Source organism: Pogona vitticeps, chromosome 5, assembly GCF_051106095.1.
Source record: "Pogona vitticeps strain Pit_001003342236 chromosome 5, PviZW2.1, whole genome shotgun sequence".
NCBI classification, from domain to species: Eukaryota; Metazoa; Chordata; class Lepidosauria; order Squamata; family Agamidae; genus Pogona; species Pogona vitticeps.
The window spans coordinates 90,779,173-90,802,649 of record NC_135787.1 but is presented as its reverse complement, the minus strand read 5'-3'; the positions used below and the strand labels follow the sequence as shown (position 1 = coordinate 90,802,649).

At 45.2% G+C, this 23,477-nt stretch overlaps 1 protein-coding gene across 1 annotated transcript; it reads left to right on the top strand.

Annotated features, from left to right (window-relative positions):
• Positions 1-38: 38 nt before the first annotated feature.
• LOC144589452 (uncharacterized) lies at positions 39-22,249 on the top strand. The gene is made up of 2 exons (XM_078394071.1): positions 39-9,837; positions 10,004-22,249. The coding sequence occupies exon 2, from the start codon at positions 13,591-13,593 to the stop codon at positions 16,396-16,398; it is 2,808 nt and encodes a 935-aa protein (XP_078250197.1). The 5' UTR covers positions 39-9,837; positions 10,004-13,590; the 3' UTR covers positions 16,399-22,249.
• The last annotated feature ends 1,228 nt before the right edge of the window (positions 22,250-23,477 follow it).

Below are 23,477 nucleotides of genomic sequence, written 5' to 3'. Positions count from 1 at the left end.
ATCCACTAAGCTATTGTCAACGCTGGGTACATGTCTGGCCTGTACCAAAATATTAAATTTCAGGGTATGTAATATGAATCTCCTAACCAAAGCCATCCCTTCATGGATTGCTGCCGTGTTGTGGTGAAGGGGCTTGAGTAATCCAGAGAAACTATGGGCTATGCTGCACAGAGAGACCCAAGACGGACAGGTCATAGTGGAGAGTTCTGACTAAACACGATCCACCTGGAGGAGGAACTGGCAAACCACTCCAGTATCTTTGCCAAGAAAACCCCATGAACAGAAAGAAAAGGCTAAAAGATATGATGCTGGAAGATGGGCCCCTCAGGTCAGAAGGCGTCCAACATACTACTGAGGAAGAGCGGAGGACAAGTTCAAGTAGCTCCAGAGCTAATGAAGTGGTTGGGCCAAAGCCGAAAGGACACTCAGCTGTGGACGCGCCGGGAAGTGAAAGGAAAGTCCAATGCTGCAAAGAAAAATACTGCATAGGAACCTGGAATGTAAGATCTATGAACCTTGGTAAGCTGGATGTGGTCAAAGAGGAGAATAAGCATTGACATCCTAGGCTTCAGTGAACTAAAATGGACGGGAATGGGCGACTTCAATTCAGATGATTACCATATCTACTATTGTGGGCAAGAATCCTCTAGAAGAAACGGAGTAGCCCTCATAGTCAACAAAAGAGTGGGAAAAGCTGCACTGGGATACAATCTCAACAATGATAGAATGATTCCAATACGAATCCAAGGCAGACCTCTCAACATGACAGTAATCCAAGTTTATGCACCAACCAGTGAGGTTGAAGAGGTTGAAATTGACCAATTCTATGAAAACCTACAACACCTTCTAGAACCGGTACCAAAAAAAGATGTTCTTCTCATTATAGTGGACTGGAATGCTAAAGTAGGGAGTCAGGAGATAAAAGGAACAACAGGCAAGTTTGGCCTTGGAGTTCAGAATGAAGCAGGGCAAAGGTTAATAGAGATTTTTCAAGAGAACAAGCTGGTCATCACAAACACTCTTTTCCAACAATACAAGAGGCGACTCTATACATGGAAATCACCAGATGGGCAATATTGAAGTCAGATTGATTATATTCTCTGCAGCCAAACATGGAGAATCTCTATACAGTCAGCAAAAACAAGACCTGGAGTTGATTGTGGCTCTGACCATCAGCTTCTCATAGCAAAATTCAAGCTTAAACTGAAGAAAGTAGAAAAAACCATTGGGCTCGTCAGATACAATCTAAGCAAAATCCCTTATGAATACACAGTGGATGTGAAGAACAGATTTAAGGAACTCGATTTGATGGACAGAGTGCCTGAAGAACTATGGATGGAGGCTCGTAACATTGTCCAGGAGGCAGCAGCAAAAACCATCCCAAAGGAAAGGAAATGCAAGAAAGCAAAGTGGCTGTCCAATGAGGCCTTACAAATAGCAGAAAAAAAGAAGAGAAACAAAATGCAAGGGAGATAAGGAAAGTTACAGAAAATTGAATGTGGACTTCCAAATAATAGCAGGAGAGACAAGAGGGCCTTTTTAAATGAATAATGCAAAGATATGGAAGAAAACAACATTTTGTGCACAGATGGATATGATAAAGGACAATAATGGTAGGGACCTTACAGAAGCAGAAGACATCAAGAAGAGGTAGCAAGAATACACAGAGGAATTATACCAGAAAGATCTGGATGTCCCAGACAACCCAGATAATGTGGTTGCTGGCCTTGAGCCAGACATCATGGAGAGCGAAGTCAAGTTGGCCTTAGAAAGGATGGCTAACAACAAAGCCAGTGGAGGTGGTGGCATTCCTGTGGAACTATTTAAAATCTTAAAAGATGACACTGTTAAGGTGCTACACTCAATATACCAGCAAGTTTGGAAAACTCAGCAGTGGTCATAGAAATGAAAAAGATCAGTCTACATCCCAATCCCAAAGAGGGGCAGTGCTAAAGAATGCTCCAAATACCGAACAATTGCAATCATTTTACATGCTAGCAAGGTTATTCTCAAAATGCTCCAAGGCAGGCTTCACCAGTATGTGGACCAAGAACTGCCAGAAGTACAAACTGGATTTCGATGGGGCAGAGGAACTCAAGACCAAATTGTTAATATGCGCTGGATTATGGAGAAAGCCAGCGAGTTCCAGAAAAACATATACTTTTGCTTCATTGACTACGCAAAAGCCTTTGACTGTGTGGACCACAGCAAACTATGGCAAGTTCTTAAAAAAATGGAAGTGCCTGACTACCTTATCTATCTCCTGAGAAATCTATATGTTGGACAGGAAGCAACAGTTAGAACTGGATATGGAACAACTGTTTGGTTGGAAAGGAGTACGACAAGACTGTATATTGTCCCCCTGCTTATTTAACATATGCACTATGCAGTTGGTTGAGATCTGAACAGCCATTCTCCTTCTTTAGCAAATGCCAGCAAGAAAGAGGAAGAGAAGGGGGGACAGTATGTAAATAACTATCATTCCCCCCTCTTCTTAAATCCACTCGTGTGAGACTGAGAGATCTCGCGTCCTCCAGGGAAGATGGCAAAGGTAAGCCACACTGCTGAAGCCCAACTCTGTGGCAATTTGGCATTTTTCAAAAAAAAAATCTGATTGTTTTAAAACAAATAATATTTAAAGAGCTTGGAAAATGTGTTTCATCTGGCAGGGAAGAAACCCAGAATTAAAACTAAGCATCTACAAGACCTAAAAATGAGAGGAATGGGGCATCTGAATTGGCTTCTGTATTATAGGGCATCCCCTTCATGGATTGCTGCCTTGTCGTGACGAAGGGGCTTGAGTAACTCAGAAGCTACGGGCTATGCCGTGCAGGGACACCCAAGACGGACAGGACATAGTGGAGAGTTCCGACTAAACACAATCCACCTGGAGTAGGAACTGGCAATGCCACTCCAGTATCTTTGCCAAGAACGCCCCATGATCAGAAACAAAAGGATATAAGATATGACACTGGAGGATGGACCCCTCAGGTCAGAAGGCGTCCAACATGCTACTGAGGAAGAGCGGAGGACAAATACAAGTAGCTCCAGAGCTAATGAAGTGGTTGGGAAAAAGCCGAAAGGATGCTCATCTGTGGACGTGCCTGGAAGTGAAAGGAAAGTCCAATGCTGCAAAGAAAAATACTGCACAGGAACCTGGAATGTAAGATCTATGAACCTTGGGAAGCTGGAGGTGGTCAAACAGGAGATGGCAAGAATAAACATCGACATCCTGGGCATTAGCGAACTAAAATGGACAGGAATGGGCGAATTCAGCTCAGATGATTATCATATCTACTACTGTGGGCAAGAATCCCGTAGAAGGAATGGAGTAGCCCTCATAGTCAACAAAAGAGTGGGAAAAGCTGTAATGGGATACAATCTCAACAATGATAGAATGATGTCAATACGAATCCAAGGCAGACCTTTCAACGTCACAATAATCCAAGTTTATGCACCAACCAGCATTCCTGAGGAGACTGAAATTGAACAATTATATGAAGATTTACAACACCTTCTAGAACTGACACCAAAGAAAGATGTTCTTCTCATTCTAGGGGACTGGAATGCTAAAGTAGGGAGCCAAGAGATAAAAGGAACAACAGGCAAAATTCAAGCTTAGACTGAAGAGAGTAGGAAAAACCACTGGGCCACTCAGGTATAATTTAAACCAAATCCCTTATGAATACACAGTGGAAGTAAAGAACAGATTTAAGGAACTAGCTTTTTTATTTATTTATTTTAATTTATTTATTTTTCCTAAATACAGAAAAAAAACTACTCATAAAAAACAAAACCTAATTCATAAAAACAAGACCTAACAATACAAATACAGTCAAGAACAAATACAAAACAAAACCCCCACACATATGGCAGGGGGAGGCATTCCACACAAAGTTTCCATTCTTAAAAATCTGGCTGCATCAACCTTATTACTCTATGAGAATTCAAAGTGTGATCCATCCTAAAATTGTACTAAATTCTATTAATTATTTCTCTCACATCTTTGGCTTCAAATAATTCCTCAGAATATCTATACTGCCACCATTAAGAAAAAAGTTTAAAAAAGAGAAGAAGAAGCAAAATGCATTTCAGCCACTAACAAGACCATAAGAAGGTTTAAGATCTATACAAATATGAATTCTATATGAGAGTTTCATGTGATATCAGTATTTCAAAGAATAGGTGTGTTCAAATATCTTACTTTCTAAATTCAAACACGTTGCGATTCATTTCTTTAAGTATATGCCTTAAAATCATCAATTGCTAATGTTATGTTCATCATAAAACAGAATCACCAGATATATAGTTATCTGGCTTGACAGTCTCCCATGTTCTATTAAGTCTCTATTTTCTATCAACACATACCAGTATTTCATATCTAGATTTTCCCTTTCACCAATAATTCAGAAATTAGCTCGATCACTCATAACGTTATTAATCTACAATAGATTTACCTCTTAAAGTATACCTTGAGAGACCTCTAATATTATATTCATCATACATATTCCAGATTATACAATTAGTAGTTCTTACTCATCATTTATCTCCAAATATAATCAAAATTGTTTTACAATCAAGAACATCAATTATTTCATCTAGCTTGACATACATATTCCAGATTGTACAATTGCTAGTTCTCAACCATCATTTATCTCCAAATATGATCAGCATCATTTTATTATTATAGACATCGGTTATTTTATTTCATTTTTATTTTTTCCTAGTTTTATAGTACCTTCTGTAGAGCCCAGTTAAACTATTTTGTCTCTGGTTTGGATTTTCCCCCATCATAAAAATTTGCCACTGAAGCCAAAGGATGCTTGGTTTGTAATCATTCCAACTGCCCTTACGCCTTTCTTCACTTTCCTGATTACCAAATTCACCTATCAACTTAGGACACGTCCCGTTTTCCCTCCTCTGGATCTCTATCTCACAATGCCCCTCAATTTCCCTAAACTTTTTAAGGCTTTTACACTTCTTTCTAAGGTCCAATAAATCCGGACTTTCTTGTGCTGCTGGGTGGTGCTTTCTTATGTTGCTGATGAATTGGTCTCCAGCTTCTGTCTTTTGAACCGCTAGGTGGAGCTTTCTCGTGCTGCTGATGAGATGATCTCTGGTTTCTGTCTTTTGTGCCACTAGGTGGAACTTTCTTGTGCTGCTGATGAGATGATCTCCGGCTTCTGTCTTTTGTGCCACTAGGTGGTGCTTTCTTGTGCTGCTGATGAGATGATCTCTGGCAACTGTTCCCATATACTGCGGGGGTTCCCATTTCTCAGTTGTTTTTCCTAGCTCCAATAGTACAGTCCGGAGCCCTAAGAACTGCTCATGAATACAGTTCATGATGTCGGTTTTCATATTCTGAAGTTCATTTATAAACTCCCAGGTTGTATCCATCTTTATTGAAAAGTAGCTGGACAAAAGTACTTTCTAACCCACACAGCTTACTGTTTGTTTTGCTTCTCCCAGCTACAAGCAATAAAGCACTTAGGTCGTAAGTTCTTCTCATTCTAGGGGACTGGAATGCTAAAGAAGGGAGCCAAGAGATAAAAGGAAGAATAGGGAAGTTTGGCCTTGGAGTTCAGAACGAAGCAGGACAAAGGCTAATAGAGTTTTGTCAAGACAATAAGCTGGTCATCACAAACACTCTTTTCCAACAACACAAGAGGCAACTCTATACATGGAAATCACCAGATGGGCAATATCGAAATCAGATTGATTATATTCTCTGCAGCCAAACATGGAGAAGCTCTATACAGTCAGCAAAAACAAGACCTGGAGCTGACTGCGGCTCTGATCATCAGCTTCTCATAGCAAAATTCAAGCTTAGACTGAAGAGAGTAGGAAATGTCATGAATTTGATTATGAAAATAGAATAGAGTTGTATTTCATAGGATTTATTTCAGAGCTGCAACGAAAAAGCTAGAAATCTGCTTGTGTCCAGGTGCTAATTAGAGAGAAAAATGTACAAGGTCACTTCTTCTCCAACTAAAGAAAAAAAGTTAAGAAGAGCAAGCTGACCCTTATCTTATCTCAACCCCAACGGACAAGGACACAACGGCTTAATTTAAGAAAGATGGGCGAAGAGAAAGGAGAAGGACGGAGAAGAGAGATGGGGGAGAGTTTGCTTTCACGACAGCCAGAGACAACACATGGAGAGAGATGCGTCTGGCAGAACTTTAAACAGAAGACTGTGTAAGAATGCTTATTTAAGATATAGTTAGACAGTTCATTATTTTCATTTTATAGAGGAAATGACTGGTGGCTAAGGCTGGGGGTTATTTTGGAAATAATTTGGAAATACTGAATGACGTTAAAATGAGCTTGTTGAAATGATATCTTTTGTAATAAAATATAAAAAGACAAATTGTCTGTAAGCTGTCTCCTTGTTTAGACCAAGCTACTGTAGTAAATTGGATATTTTAGAACTAGGATTGTTTTGATCTGGTCACATTACGCTACCAAATGAGGGTCCTGAAGTAATAAAAGAGGAAGAGCAGACCTTCCAGATTGTTTATTTAAAATCGAGACAGACTTGGGTGAAGGAGTGAGAAGTCGCCTAGAGCAAAATTACAGGACCCGATTTTGCAGGCAATAGGGACTGATCATTCTGAATCCCTCTCTGTCTCGTGTAAAGGCAGTTCTAAGGAACGCTTTTACCACATGGTGGCAGCGGTGGGATCTGAGCCTTACGTGCCGTGTTTACAGTATAGTGGCAGATGGGATTTGATTTACAAGCCATGGTGGCTGTGTTTGGATACAAATCCATGTGCTGTGTTTATGTCATGCTGGCAGCTTAGAGTTGCAGCTTGGTTTGCGCTTTGCTCAAGGGCTGAATTAGCGCTGGTAATTGTTTTATGAAGGCAGATGTGTGAGCAAGCAGATACACACTGCTAAATAAAGGACAAGAGAAATTCTCTGGCGTGAGCTTCAGAGCAAAGCAGGGAAGGTTGTAAATTATTGTGACTGGAGAAGACTCCTATGCAGAAAGCTCAGGCTAAAGTGATGCAAGGAGAGATTCTGCCAGTGGCTTAAGAGTTCTAAGGAACAAGCATTGTGCTGTTTAAAAAGTGCCAGCTCGTTTCACTCAGGTGATAGAGTGGCAACATTGTTTTGAGTGTAGCAGGAGTCTATAAGGAGCAGCCAGGATAATAAAAGTAATTTAAAAGTGATTAAATAAAGTTTAAAAAGGAAAATTTCCTACCCCAAGCCAGAGCCAAAAGGATTTCCTGAAGGGAAAGTAGGATTAGTCAAAGCTGACAGTTTAATTGTTTTATTGCTCCTCCCGTGCTTTGGCCAAGGCTGCAGGGAGGGAGAGAAGGAAAAAAAGAGGAAAAATGGCTTTTAGCAGTCGGTTTTCACTGCCTGAAGTATCAGTGGATAAGGAGATTTTGGAAGCAGTGGAACACTGGGAAGTAGATAACCCAGAGGATGAAGAAGATGCCCAAAGATTAATAGAAGCAAATCCAGAAGTTGTTAAACCTAAAGTGAAGCCAAGAAAGGCACAGCAGTACACTGGGGCGGAACAAGTTCCAACTCAGCAGGATCTGCTAACAGAGAAAATTCTTGCTAATGACCAGAGGTTGTCAGGAGCAGCAATGGCAGAGGCCAGCAGCAGTCCAGCAGATAAAAGAGATGCGAGTTTCAGGTTGCAAGAGCAGTTTACCCTGATGATGGCAGACTTCATGGAGAGCCAGAGGCAATGGTTTGAAGCCCACTCCACGAGTCAGAGAAAAGCAAGGGAATACCATGAGATGAAACTGCATCTTTTGCAGAGGAAGATTGCAAGAAATGCAAGAAAGCAAAGTGGCTGTCCAATGAGGCCTTAGAAATAGGAGAGAGGAGAAGGGAAGCAAAATGCAAGGGAGATAGGGAAAGTTACAGAAAATTGAATGCAGACTTCCAAAGAATAGCAAGGAGAGACAAGAGGGCCTTCTTAAATGAGCAACGCAAAGAAATAGAGGAAAATAACAGAAAAGGAAAAACCAGAGATCTGTTCAGGAAAATTGGAGATATTAGAGGAAAATTTTGCGCAAAGATGAACATGATAAAGACAAAAATGGGAGGGATCTAACAGAAGCAGAAGACATCAAGAAGAGGTGGCAAGAATACACAGAGGAATTATTTCAAAAAGATTTGGATATCCTGTACCACCCAGACAACGTAGTTGCTGACCTTGAGCCAGACATCCTGGAGAGTGAAGTCAAAGGGGCCTTAGAAAGCCTGGCTAACAACAAGGCCAGTGGAGGTGATGGCATTCCAGTTGAACTATTTAAAATCTTGAAAGATGATGCTGTTAAGGTGATAGATTCAATATTCCAGCAAGTTTGGAAAACCCAACAGCGGCCAGAGGATTGGAAAAGATCAGTCTACATCCCAATCCCAAAGAAAGGCAGTGCCAAAGAATGCTCCAACTACCGTACAATTGCACTCATTTCACACGCTAGCAAGGTTATGCTCAAAATCCTTCAAGGTAGGCTTCAGCAGTATGTGGACCGAGAACTCCCAAAAGTACAAGCTGGATTCCGAAGAGGCAGAGGAACTAGAGATCAAATTGCTAAAAATATCTACTTCTGCTTCATTGACTATGCAAAAGCCTTTGACTGTGTGGACCACAGCAAACTGTGGCAAGTTCTTAAAGAAATGGGAGTGCCTGACCACCTTATCTGTCTCCTGAGAAACCTTTATGTGGGACAGGAATCAACAGTTAGAACTGGTCATGGAACAACTGATTGGTTCAAAATTGGGAAAGGAGTACGACAAGGCTGTATATTGTCCCCCTGCTTATTTAACTTATATGCAGAATACATCATGCGGAAGGCTGGACTGGATGAAACCTAAGCCGGAATTAAGATTGCCGGAAGAAATATCAACAACCTCAGATATGCAGATGATACCACTCTGATGGCAGAAAGTGAGGAGGAATTAAAGAACCTTGTAATGAGAGTGAAAGAGGAGAGTGCAAAAAATGGTCTGAAACTCAACATCAAAAAATCTAAGATCATGGCCACTGGTCCCATCACCTCCTGGGAAATAGAAGGGGAAGACATGGAGGCAGTGACAGATTTTGTTTTCCTGGGCTCCATGATCGCTGCAGATGGAGACAGCAGCCACGAAATTAAAAGACGGCTGCTTCTTGGGAGGAAAGCGATGACAATTCTTGACAGCATCCTGAAAGGCAGAGACATCACATTGCCAACAAAGGCCCGAATGGTCAAAGCTATGGTTTTTCCTGTAGTGATGTATGGAAGTGAGAGCTGGACCATAAAGAAAGTAGACTGCCGAAGAATTGATGCCTTCGAATTGTGGTGCTGGAGGAGGCTCTTGAGAATCCCCTGGACTGCAAGGAGAACAAACCTATCAATTCTAAAGGAAATCAACCCTGAGTGCTCCCTGGAAGGACAGATCCTGAAGCTGAGGCTCCAGTACTTTGGCCACCTCATGAGAAGAAAAGAGTCCTTGGAAAAAACCTTGATGTTAGGAAGGTGTGACGGCAAGAGGAGAAGGGGACAACCGAGGATGAGATGGCTGGACAGTGTCTGCGAAGCAACCAACATGAATTTGACACAACTCCCGGAGGCAGTGGAAGATGTCGCAAACACGGGTTCGAAAACACGCGTGTAAGCTTGGACAGAGAGCAATCAGGAGTTTGCACATGCTAAAATGAGCTGAAAGAGTCCAATTCAGCTAGCCATGCTACAACACTCCTTCTCACAGGTCTGCCCACATAAGAACACCCTGGTACTCTCAGATATTATTGTGAAAAGGTCAAGTGGGCTTTGTAGTCCTTAGACTTAACTTGCACCACTGACAGGACTCTAAGTAAGCTAGGCCGAGGCAGCACTCTCAGATGACCCTATGACAAGTGTACTGTTCAGGAAACCAAATGAGTTTTATAATCTTTATTTTATTAAAGAAAAAGCATGTTACTAAGTATCAGAGCCAAATTAACTCAAAACAAATAAACTAGCATTGTGCTGTTTAGTTACACAGATGTAGTGAGGCAAAGAAAACATGAAAAATAGAAAAGTATTCAAAAACCTTATTAAAAATACAAAAAGACATTAAAAAGAATCAAAACAGTTCCAGTACAAGAAATCATTAGTAAAAACCAAATAATCCATGTAGGTCATAACAAGGCTATAGTCCTCAGTGATCCTATAGAATAAAAACCCCTAAACAAAAGTAAAAATCCATTATATGTCCCATAGTCCTTAGAAAAGTAAAATCCAGTAAATATACCATAGTCCTTACAAAATTACAAGAGCATAGTCCATATGGAGTATTCTAAGAAAAGAAGTCCATAAAGAATATTCCATAGAACAGTCCATAGAAAATAGTCCATGCACAGTCCTTAGGAAAAATCCCATAAGTCCAAAAGTAATCCAGCAAAGCAGTCCATGTAGATAGGTCACCAGACTGAAAGGTCGGTCTTGGAAAGACAATGTCCATAGGCAAAAAGTTCCTTTTTCAAGAGTAACTGGCAAGGGCTTAATGCACCTTCCCACGATGTCATCCAGTCAGAGTTCGTCACTAGGCAAACAGTCCTGTTGCACCACATGACTTCTTTCTCATACACAGCAGATGTTATTTGGGTTACGGTGGTTTCACAAAGAGTCACAACAATTCCCATCTATCTAATCACACCGAGTCCTTTCTCAGGCTTTCAGAATAACATTCTCTCAGCTCGCCTGGAAAACACTTGTCAGCATAGCAAAGATACTTTATACAAGGAAACAAGATGGAACCTCTCTGGCTCATTTCTTAATTACAAAACCCCTATGCCTTAAAAGATTTTAACTCAAAAACCCATCTCATCACAAGGAGGGCCTGGCGTGCTCTGGTCCATGGGGTCACGAAGAGTCGGACACGACTAAATGACTAAACACATTATAGGGCATCTGCTTTGGAGTGAATAACATTGGAAAATACAAGGCTCTTGAAATCAGAAGGATATGATCTGAAATGGGGCTGGCATGCATTCTTATGGTATAACAGGACTGAGGATTTTAAACAATTTAACAACCATATATTAAGGAAGGCACTTATGCAGATGTGGAATAAAGTGAAAAACCAAATGTATATTAAAATACCAATTGGGTGATGCCAATTGAAGCATTTGCTCTACCATATCTGAGAGAAAATATGAAAATAGTAAAATACAGTGAGGTCTTAAACTTTCTATCAAAACTCAACAAGAGTTAGTAGAGCAAGGCATTGAAATGGATTGGTGAGTGTGATGGCAGTTATTTTCAAGATTTGCTAAAGATAACCAACAGGGCTTTAATTTAGAAAATACACCCTTTGACAGAATTCTTCTAGAATCAGATGGAAAATGTATTAAGTTATATAATTTTCTGTTAGATTTTGATATACAAGGTGAAGTGGTAAAAGTATGTATGATCAAATGGGCACAGAATGTAGGGCATACTATTGAACTGGATCAATGGGAGTGAATTTGGAAAACAAACATAAAATTAACTTAATCTATTGTATTTAAAGAGAATATATAAAAAATGTTCTACAGATAGTATATGACCTCCAAAACATTGGCTAAAATAAGTACCCATGTCAGGAAATCCTAATAGGAATAGGAGTCCAAGATGGGTAAGAGTTTCTAAAAAAAGAAAATTCTGACACAACTACAAAAAATTCCAACAAGAAAAAAAAATACAACAGCAAAAAAGAAAATCAGAGAAACCTGAAAATAAAAAAGGGACACATATAAGAAGTGGAAGGGAGGCCGGGCTACAAGTAGCAAAGAATTGCAAGGATGGCAGTAAAAAAAAACAAAAGATAAGAATAAGCTGAGGTTAGCAAGATATGTTTTCTTCCGTCGCTCCAGCTTGCCTCTTGAGATTTTCTCTTCTCTTTCCCTACTCTTTCTCCCCTCTTTTTTCTTCTTTTGTCCTTTCTTCTTCCCCCTGTTTGCCCTGCCTGCCATTTGTCATCTCTCTCGACGGTGTTAAAACTTACCGGGGAGAATCGCAGAGCGTGTGGCTGCGCCTGACCGGACCCTGGGACGCGAGGAGGCTGCCGCTCGAAACGTGGAGCGTCTGCGAGCTTAAGAAGTGGAGGTGTGGAGCCGCAGAGGAACGCAGCTAGTCTGTTGTTGGGGGGTCCGGGGAGTCGGGAAGCCTGTTGTTTCGCTGGCTTTTCCTTCTTTCCCCTCCCTTCCCCTCACCCTCGTCATTACCTCCTTGCCGGAGAAATCCAGGGCAGCGCTGCCGGAGCGGGAGCCCAGAAGCCGGGGCCGGAGCTGGAGCAGGAGATCTAGAGAGTGCTCCTCCGGCTTCTGGTTGGGCTCGGGGCTCGGTAGCTCTTTTTTTTTGACTACCTGGAGGAGGCTAGATTGGAGCTCGGTACGCGCGGGCTGCTGCAAGCTCGCCCGGCGGAGCCTGGAGATCTTTTACCTGCTCTCCGCCTTTCCTGAGAGACATTTCAGCAGAGGCTCGGCGGCGAGACCCCGCGGCGGAGAGTTTGGTCGGAGGGCTCCCGGACAGAGACTAGATCCCGGAGGAGGTGTGGACTAAGCCGGAGCGCTGAGCCCGGAGGCAGCCACAAGGTGCAGGGTCGACGTGGGTTTCGGAGGGAGCCTGTGGGGTCGCTGGAGCGACGGAGCGGCCAAATGCCAGTCGCCATGCTGGAAGATCCCCCCCCAGGTTTCCCTCTCTCTGCTTGCCTCCTTCCATCTGCTAACGATGTCTCCCTAACCCAAGGGTGGGAAATGGCTGTGTTTGAGCCCTCCTCAGCTCGGTTCCTGCTGTTTTTGACTTTGACTTTGTTGACTCTTAACATCACAGACCTTGGGCCCTTTGTCAAAAACTGCGACTACTGGCCCTTTAAAGAACCCTGCTCTCTAGCGCTGCCATTAATATTGAGGCCAGCGACATCAGAAAGAACAAGGCCATGCGGGGGAGAAGGAAGGACTACTTTGGGCATTGGGTGGGGGGGGTAACTAGTGAAGCTTTATTTTATTTACTTATCTATTTTTATTTTCCTTTTTATTTTGATATTTGATTTAATTATATTTAATTTGCTTGCTTATTTTATGTTCACTATTTATATGCATTGGTATATTGTTTATGGTTAATTTTTATTTTTATTGTTACTATTATTTTTCTCTTCGTTTATTGATTTATTTGTACTAAGTTAATTTTGTCTATTATCTTTCCCTTTCCTTTTCTTTTTCTCCCTTTTTTCCCCTTACCTCCCTCCCTCCCTCCCTCCTCCCTCTGATGGAATGGAAGGCCTGCCCTCCCAGCGAGGGCCCCCAAAATATTTCTGTGGTCACGGGTAGAGGTAGATATGGCGTGGCCCCAGTCCCTACTCGTGTAAGAAGAACGATGGACCGATGTCTGAAGGCTGCCCACTGTTCTGAGCCTGGGGCCACCCCTCAATATCGAGGCAGCCAAATCAGTCATCCTTCCACTCTACGCCTGGTGTTGTTGAATGCCGGGTCTGTCGCCAATAAGGCCCAGGTGATTTATGACCTTATCCTGGAAGAGGACGCAGACCTGGCCTGCATAACCGAAACATGGATAGGCGGAGAGGGGGGTCCTCCCCTAGCACTCATCTGTCCGCCCGGTTATGCCGTCCAACATCAGGGTAGACTGGAAGGTCGGGGGGGGAGTCGCCATTGTCTATAAGTCCATCTTGGAGGTTACTAGGCGCTCCTCGGTGGTAAAGCCGGGTCTGGAGGCCCTCCACGTGTCGATTGGGGCCAGGGATGGTATTGGGATCTTGCTGGGCTACCGTGCTCCCCACGACCCAGCCATTTCCCTACCGGAGCTGGTGGACTTTGTCTCCGCGGCACTGTTGGGTTCCCCGAAGCTGCTGGTTTTGGGGGACTTCAACGTCCATGCGGGGGCAGAGATTTCCGGACCAGCTCTTGAGTTCTTGGAGACCATGGCCTTCTTGAACATGTCCCAACATGTCACCGGCCCCACCCACGTGGGCGGCCACACACTCGACCTGGTTTTTTCCTCCAGTGGGAGTGGGAGTGGTCCGATGGTGACTGACCTTGAGTCGGTCGCCCTGTCATGGTCGGATCATCACCTAATAAAATGTAACCTCAACATGGCCCTCCCCCCTCGCAGGGAGCAGGGACCTATTGTTATGGTCCGCCCTCGAAGGCTACTGGATCCGATTGGATTCCAGGATGCCATGAGAGGTGCTATGGCTGACCTGGCGGGCGCTCCTGTCGAGGTTCTGGCTGACAGCTGGTTCGCCGCTGCGGTCAGGGTGGTAGACATGATCGCATCTAAACGCCCTCTCCGACGCAGAGCCCGCCCGGCACCCTGGTTTAACCAGGATCTCCGGGCGCTGAAGCGGGTCAGGAGATGGCTAGAGTGCAAATGGAGAAAGGACCCGATGGATTATAATTGGATAGCTGTTAAGGTCGCCACTAACCTTTACCTGGCTAAGGTAAAGGCTGCCAGTCGAGCATACTTCGCTAACCGGATAAGCGAAGCGTCCAACCAGCAGGCGGAATTATTCCGTATAGTGCGCGACCTATCCGGAATTGGCCCGGGTGATGGGCCTCCCCCTAGTTTTACACCGGACCAATTTGCAGCATTTTTTAAATCTAAAGTGGAGGCCATCCGCCGGGACCTGTCTCCTTTTTTGAATACAGTTAGTCGAGCTGAGCTGTCCAGCGCTCCGTCTTGCCCGGCAATTTTTGACTCCTTTCAGCCTGTCACGCCTGACACTGTCGCCAGGGTGCTTGATCGCTGTCGCGCCACCACCTCCTCCCTGGACCCCTGTCCGGCCTGGCTAATCAAAGCAGCCAGGCCTACAACAACGGAATGGGCCACCGTAATAATAAATGGGTCTTTCCTTGAGGGCAGATTTCCATCTGCCCTCAAGGAGACACTCATTAGGCCCATCAGGAAGAAACCAAGTTTGGCGGCGAACGAGATTGGCAATTACAGGCCCGTCGCCAATGTTTCTTTCCTAAGTAAGGTGGTGGAGAGGGTGGTGGCCGATCAGCTTCAAGCGCACCTGGATGAAACGGATGCCCTGGATCCATTTCAGTCGGGCTTCAGGCTGCGCCATGGCACAGAAACGGCATTGGTCGCCCTGTGTGATGACCTACTGAGGGAGGCTGACAGGGGCAAAGTGTCCCTTCTGGTCCTCCTCGACATCTCAGCGGCCTTTGATACCATTGACCACGGTATCCTCCTGGGGAGGCTCTCCGAGTTGGGAATTGGTGGCCTCGCATTGGCTTGGCTCCGTTCCTTCTTGGAGGACCGCCCCCAGAGAGTGCAGTTTGGGGAGAGCGTCTCGGCCCCGTGGAATCTCAATTGTGGGGTCCCACAGGGGTCGATCATCTCCCCAATGCTGTTTAACATCTATATGAGGCCGCTGGGTGGGGTCATCAGGGGGTGTGGAGCCCGGTGTCATCAGTATGCCGATGATACTCAGCTCTACATCTCCTTTCCACCTACCGCAGGTGAAGCCGTTCTGTCCCTTCAGCGCTGCCTGGGGACCGTACTGCAATGGATGCAGGAGAACGGGCTGAGGCTGAACCCGGACAAGACGGAGGTACTAAGGGTGGGTGCCCCCACAGTCGGGAACTTGGGAAACTCCCTCTCTTTTGGGGGGTTGACCCTTCCCGCTAAGGATGGGGTCCGCAGCTTGGGAATCCATCTTGACCCGGCGCTCACTATGGAATTCCAGGTGACGTCGGTGGTCCGAACCGCCTTTTACCATCTCAGGCGGGTGGCCCAGCTGCGGCCCTATCTTGATGTTGGGGCGCTCACCACTTTGGTGCAAGCGCTCGTAATCTCAAGATTAGACTACTGTAATGCGCTCTACGTGGGGCTACCTTTGAGGCTGCTGCGGAAGCTTCAGGTGGTGCAGAACGCGGCGGCCAGACTCCTTAGTGGGGTGAAAAAATTCCAACATATCTCACCCACTCTGGCCGCATTGCACTGGCTGCCCATCCGATTCCGCATCGACTTCAAGGTGTTGATGCTCACGTACAAAGCCCTAAACGGTTTAGGGCCTCGATATTTGGCGGAACGCCTTCTACCACCAAGTTCTACCCGTGTCACTCGTGCGAGCCAGGAGGTGAGGTTGAGGAGCCTAACGCTGAGGGAGGCCCGGAAGGAGAAGACAAGAAATCGGGCCTTCTCGGCGGTGGCTCCTCGCCTCTGGAACAACCTTCCCCCGGACATTCGCGTGGCCCCCTCGCTGGGTATTTTAAAAAAGCAATTAAAGACAATGATGTTTCGGCAGGCCTTCCCCCCCCACCCCCCCTTAGCTAATCCTGATTTTCCTTTTTTCTTTTTCTTAGTTTATAATTTTATGGTTGAAAGTTTTCTTCTTTGTAAATTCGTTTTTAGTCATTGTTGTACCCCTGTTGTGAGCCGCCTAGAGTGGTCTATTGACTAGATAGGCGGGATATAAAATAAATAAATAAATAAATAAATAAATGTTAACAGCAACAAAAAGCATTATTCAGGTACATGTGTAGCAAAAGACAAAGAAACAGTGGCTCATCTACTCAATGGGGATGGGAAAGCCATAATAAAAGACAAAGAAAAGACAGACATGCTCAATTCCTACTTCAGCTTGGTCTTCTCCCAAAAGATATTTATTTATTTATTTATTTATTTATTTATTTATTCATTCATTCATTCATTCATTCATTCATTCATTCATTCATTCATTCATTCATTCATTCATTCATTCATTCATTCATTTAATTGCATTTATATGCCACCCATCTAGACATAGTCTACTCTGGGCGGCTCACAACACACAAGATAAAAACAATTTAAAATATACAGTTTTAGATTTAAAAAAACAAAATGATATAAAAATAATATCATATATTTACAATTAATTTAAAGCAAACAGTCCCAAGATGGCATGAGTTAAAAGGATAGAAATAAGAAATAAGCATCACTTAATTGACTGGAGGGAAGGCCTCCTTGAATAGCCAAGTTTTCAGTTGGCTTTTGAAGATGCCCAGCGAGGGTGCCAGCCGAATTTCAGTAGGGAGGGTGTTCCACAGCCGAGGGGCCACCGCCGAGAAGGCCCAGTTTCTCTTTTTTTCCTTCCGGGCCTTCCTCGGCGTCAGACCCATCAGCCGTCCCTGCTGGGTATGTCAGGTGATTTGGGTAGATCTGGGTGGGAGAAGACGATCTGCCAGATATTGAGGTCCCAAACCGTTTAGGGCTTTATATGTAATCATTTACACTTTAAAGTCAATGCGGAAACGGACGGGCAACCAGTGCAGAGCAGCCAGAGTGGGGGAGATATGTTGGTGTTTTCTCACCCCACTAAGAAGCCTGGCTGCTGCATTCTGGACCATCTGAAGTTTCCGCGTCAACCTCAAAGGTAGAATGTGTTACAAGGGTCTAATCTCGAGATTACGAGCTCATGGACTAGAGTAGCGAGAGCCCCCCATCAAGATAGGGTCGCCGCTGAGCAAATCGCCATAGATGAAAGTAGGCGGAGCGGACCACGGACGCCACCTGGGTTTCCATGGTAAGTGCCGGGTCCAGATGTACCCCCAAGCTGTGGACCTCACTCTTTGCGGCAACGGTTGTCCCCCCAAAAGAAAGGGAGTTACCTATATTGCTGATGGAAGGACCGCCCACCCTCAAGACCTCTGTCTTGTCCGGGTTCAGCTTCAACCCATTCGACTGCATCCATTCCAATACAGTCTCCAGGCAGCGCTGAAGGGACAGGACAGCATCCACTGAGGTAGATGAAAAGGAGATGTAGAGCTGTGTGTCATCAGCATACTGGTGACACAATGCCCCACACCCCCTGATGACCCCACCCAGCAGCCTCATGTAGATGTTGAACAGCATTGGAGAGATGATCGACCCCTGTGGAACCCAACAATTGAGGCTTAAGGACGCTGAGACACTCTCCCCAAGCTGAACCTTCTGGGGATGGTCCTCCAAGAAGGAACAGAGCCAGGCAAGCACCAGGCCACCAACTCCCAACTCAGAGAGCCTCCCCAGAAGGATACCATGGTCGACGGTATCAAAGGCGGCTGAAATGTCGAGGAGGACCAACAAGGACATATTGCCCCCATCGGCCTCCCTCAACAGGTCATCCATCAGTGCGACCAGTGCCGTCTCTGTACCATAGCGCGGCCTGAAGCCTGACTGAAATGGGTCCAGAGCACTGGTTTTGTCCAAGAGCGCCTGAAGCTGATCTGCCACCACCCTCTCAACCACTTTGCTAAGGAAAGAAACATTGGCGACGGACCTATAATTGCCAATATTGTCCGTCGCCAAATTTGGTTTCTTCCTAATGGGCCTAATGAGTGTCTCCTTGAGGGCAAGGGGTACCTTGCCCTCCTGAAGAGACCCATTAATTATTGCAGTGGCCGATTCGATTGTTACAGGCCTAGCTGCTTTGATTAGCCAGGCCGGGCAAGGGTCGAGAGAAGAGATGGTGGCCCGACAGCGATCAAGCGCCTTGCCAACCAAATCTGGTGTTACAGGCTGAAAGGAGTCAAGAACTGCCGGGCAAGGCAGAGCGCTGGACATCTCTGCTCGATCCATTGTATTTAAAAACGGAGAAAGATCACGGCGGATGGCCTCCACTTTAGATTTTAAAAATGCTGCAAATTGGTCAGGTGAGATGCTAGCGGGAGGCCCTTCGCCCAGACCAATTCTGGATAGATCGCGAACTATATGGAAAAGTTCCACCTGCTGGTTGGTAGTTTCGCTTATCCCGTCAGCGAAGTAAGATCTTCTAGCAACCTTTACCTTGGCTAGGTAACGGTTAGTTGCGATCCTGACAGCTATCTTATTATAACCTGTCGGTTTCTTTCTCCAAACGCACTCTAGCCATCTCCTTATTCGCTTCATTGCTCGTAGATCCTGATAGTGTATACTCCTCCAAGCAAACGTGAAGAAGAAAGAGAGGGGATAGGATTGCTGCTTGAGACTGATGAACAAATAGTTAAGGAGTAACTTACTACTTTAAATAAGTTCAAATCCCTAGGGCCAAAAGAACTGCATCCAACAATATTGAAGGAATTGACTGAAGAGATTGCAGAACCGTTTTCTATTGTCCCCCAAAAAACAGGGAACTACAGACTGACATTTATCTCAGGGAAAATTCTGAAATACAGTGGTGCCCCGCATAGCAACGATAATCCGTTCCAGATATATCGTCGCTATCCGGAAATGTCGCTATACGGGGAAGAAAACCCCATAGGAACGCATTAAACTCCGTTTAATGCGTTCCTATGGGGGAAAAACTCACCGGTAAGCAAAGATTCCCCATCCGGCTGCCATTTTCGCCACTTCGGTAAGCAAGTGCAGGGCGTGAAAATGCTGCGGGTGGCCATTTTCTTGATCCAGCGGCCATTTTGGAGCAGCCGATCAGCTGTTCCCAAAACATCGCAATGCGAAGATCACTAAGCGAAACGCTTGCTGATCATCGCAATGCAATGTTTACCCTATTAAAACATTGCAATGCAATTGCAAAAGCAATCGCAAAAAACGCGTCACTATGCGGATTTGTCGTTAAACGGTGTGCTCATTATGCGAGACACCACTGTAGATCATAAAGCAGTCATTCTGCAAGTACCTCAAAAGCAAAGCAGTAATAACTAGAAGCCAACATGGACTTTTCAAGAACAAATCCTGTCAAACTAATCTGATTTCATTCTTTGGATAACCTCCCTAAAAGACAGAGGGAATGCTGTAGATGCAATATATCTTGACTTCAGCAAAGCCTTTGGCAAAGTGCCCCATGAAGTTAGGATTAGCAAGCTAACTAGTGTGGACTGGAGAGAACAAATGTCAAGTGGATACACAGTTGGTTATAGAATCATACTCAGGGAATGCTTATTAATGACTCCTCAAACTGGGAGGAGGGAACAAGTGGGGTGCCCCAGGGTTAAATCCTCTGCCCTCTGAACAAGTACAGAGGAGGGCAACAAGGATGGTCAGGGGGCTGGAAATCAAGCCCTAGGAGGAAAGATCAAAAGAACTGGGCCTGTGTAGCCTCAAGGAAAAAAAGACTGAGGGGATATACGATAGCACTTTTCTCAGAGTGCAGGATATGCAACAATGGTCTCAAGTTACAGGAAGCCAGATTTTGATTAAATATCAGGAAAAACCTCCTAATTGTTACAGCACTTGACAGTGGAACCTATTACCTCAAGAGGTGGTGTGTGCTCCAACACTGGAGGCATTCAAGAGAAACTTAGACAACCACTTGGCAGATATCCTTCGATTTGTATTCCTGCACTGAGCAGGACATAGGGTTGGATTTAATGGCCTTACAGGCCCCTTCCAGCTTCACTATTCTATCATCACCCTCCAACTCCCTCTCCTTTCAGACTCCAGGAAAGGGTGGTTACATGCACCACCCACCCAGTCACCTCGCTTCCCTGTTGACAAACAGATTGGTCAGGGTTCCCATCACTCCTGGGTAAAAAGCCAGGTTTTAACTTGCTTTTGAAAGCTCAGGAGGGTGGAAACCAAACACACTTCCACAGGAAGAGAATTCGAGTGGGGCGGCCACTGCCAAGAAGGCTCATTTTCTGGTTGACAATATCCAGACTTCTTTTAGAGTAGTCCCCCGGAGCATCAATGACTGGGAGTTGCAGATGGGTTTAGAGGACAACCTGAGGGAGAGGCATTGTGACAGGTAGTGGGGTCCTAAATCATAAAGGACTTTATAGATTAATATCAGTACCAGAATACTGACAGCCAGTGAAAGCGGGCCAGTATGGCTTAAATATTGTCAAACCTAGATGTATCTGTGACCAACTTGACTGCTGCAATTTGTACTTGCTGCAGCTTCTGAAACACTCTCAAGAGCAGCCCCATATAGAGATCATTGCAATAGTCAATCCCTGAGATAATCAATGCACGAACCAATGTTATTAGGGACATCCCATTGAGAAGGGAATGGGGATGTGCCTCAAATGGAAAAAGGCAGATTTGGCCATGACCAAGATCTATCTTTTTCCATTGAGAGGGCTGGATCCAGAAGCACACGCAGATTATGGGCCTGATCCTTCAGGGTGAGTGCGATCTCCAGATTGAGCAACAAACCCCTAATTGATCAGGATGCCTTACCAACAACAAAATCTCCATCTTGTTAGGATTCAATTTTACCCCATTTGCTTTTGTCCAGTGCATAACTGCAAAGAGGTAATGCTCTAGGGTCTGTACAGTTTGCCCTGCTGAGAGGAAAAGAAGAGATAGAATTGTGTGTCATCAGCATACTGGTAGCAACACACTCCAGATCTCTAAATGTCCTCTCCCAGTGGCCTTATGTTAAACAGCAAAGGGGAGATGATTGACTGACATTGTAGTATCCATGCGAATGAAACAACTTTCCCAAGCTGGACTCTCTGGCACCAGCCATCAAGAAAGGAATGAAACCAGAATAATGCTAGGCCTCCAATCCCCCAATCTAGGCAACCAGTCCAAGAGAATAGCATGATCAACAGTATCAAAGGCAACTGAGAGATCTAGGAGCACCAACATACTCCCCTGGTCAGCCTCCTGTAACAGGTCATCTAGCAGGGTGACCAAAACTGTCTCAGTCCCATGACAGGGCCTGAGCCCTGATTGAAATTGATTCAGATTATCGGTATCTTCCAAGAACACCTGCAGCTGACTAGCCACCAACCTCTCAATCAGTTTGCCCATGAACAGTATGTTAGCAACCAGACAATCATTGTTCATGTCATCTTTTGACAAATTACTTCTTTTCAGAATGGGCCAGAGTGCTATTTCATTCAGGATGAAGGGTAAATATCCCTCCTGCAAGGAGGAATTAACAATCTGAGTGGCCCATACAACTGTCACTCCCCTGGCCAATTTTAAGAGCCAAGATGGGCATGAGTCTGATTGGGGTGGCCTTAGAGCATGCAGTGCCTTGTCCACATCATCAGGTGACACAGGCTGAAATTGATCCAGTATAACTGAACATCTCTACATGGCATTGTACTAATGGAATCAAGGTCCCTACGAATGGGCTCAATCTTGGTGTGAAAATGGGTTGCGAATCGCTCACGAGTAGTGACATCCATCTGAGGTCCTGCTTCAGTCAGGCTACAGAACACCCTAAAGCAGGGGTGTCCAACCTTTCACCTTCCCTGGGCCACATTAGAAGATGAAAATTTGTTTTGGGCCGCACATAAATTTGTTTTGGGCCGCATGGGGGGGGCAGCCCTAGCCATCCTCCATAGCCCCGCTCCAAGCGCGCTTACCGGCAGCTGGGATCTCAGACAGCAAAGGCTGCCAGCTTCGACTCTGGCGGCTTTATGGGACCGGGAGGGGGTCCACCTATTGACAGAGACAGTGCAATGCAGTCATGCAGCCCCCCTCTCTCCTCCCCTCCTGCTCCTTCCTTCCTTCCCTCCCCTCCCCACCGTTGTGACGTGCCCCAGCCGCATTCCGGCCGCAAGTGCCGGCATTGTAAATTGAAACTTTGGAATTTTTTAAAAAATAAAAAATTGCACTGGGCCGCATTATGAGCCAACCTGGGCCGCATGCGGCCCCTGGGCCGCAGATTGGACAAGCCTGCCCTAAAGTGTTTCACTTGGTGGTTAGCTGCCTCACCAATACACCTGTATGCTTTTTTGGCAGCCTGCATGGTGTTACTGTACCTGCTGGACATCTTTTTTGCTGCAGTCTGATTAGCATCCAAGGGAGCTTTTCTCCAAATGTTCTCTAGCCTTCTCCTAGCTTGTTTCATGGCTCACAGCTCCTCTAAGAACCAGTGAGAGGGGCGAGCCCTGACACAGAGAAGGCATTTAGGTGCAATTGAGTCAACTGCCCAAGTCACTACTGAATGCCATTCTGCAATCTGGCGTCAAAACCAACACCAAACAGCTCATTCAGAAACCCACCTAAGGCATTTTGGAAACCAGTCAGATCCAATAGCCTCTATGGGTAGACCATCCTAATCAGCCCCATCTCCCTGTGAGGGGGTGTTGGCATTGTCAAACTGAATTTCAGCAGGGCACATATCCTCCTTGACTGGCCAGAAATACAAGCTCAAGTGTATGACCATGTGTGTGGGACCACTCATCTGTTCGAACAGCCCCATGAATGTCATGGAGTCCATTCAGTCCATGGTCAGACCAGCAAACAGAGCCTCTGAATCTATGTTGAATTACAAGCCTAGGGGACTGCAACAGTGCCACAGAGATTAAGTCCGTAAGCCTCGGCACAGACATCATTGGGTCATTGAGACAGTGGCACACCAATGCCACCCCAAATCTGACCCCGTGACCCACTGACAGATGGTGGCACTCAAGGTCAAGGCAGGCCCTCCAGTCTGCCCTGATGTTGGATTGAATAGCCTGGGGGGCAAATCTGAGAGAGATTTAGCCCTCCCTCAGCACCAACCCAGGTCTTTGCAATGCATACCAAAAACTTCCATTTCCCCCCCTCACCTAACTTGAGCAAGAGTTCTGAACAAGTTGAAAGCACACACAATATCCACTTCCTTTTTCTTCAAAATATTTT

Coding starts and splice junctions, on each gene's coding strand:
- LOC144589452 (XM_078394071.1), top strand. CDS start 13,591: ATGCCGTCCAACATCAGGGTAGACTGGAAGGTCGGGGGGGGAGTCGCC.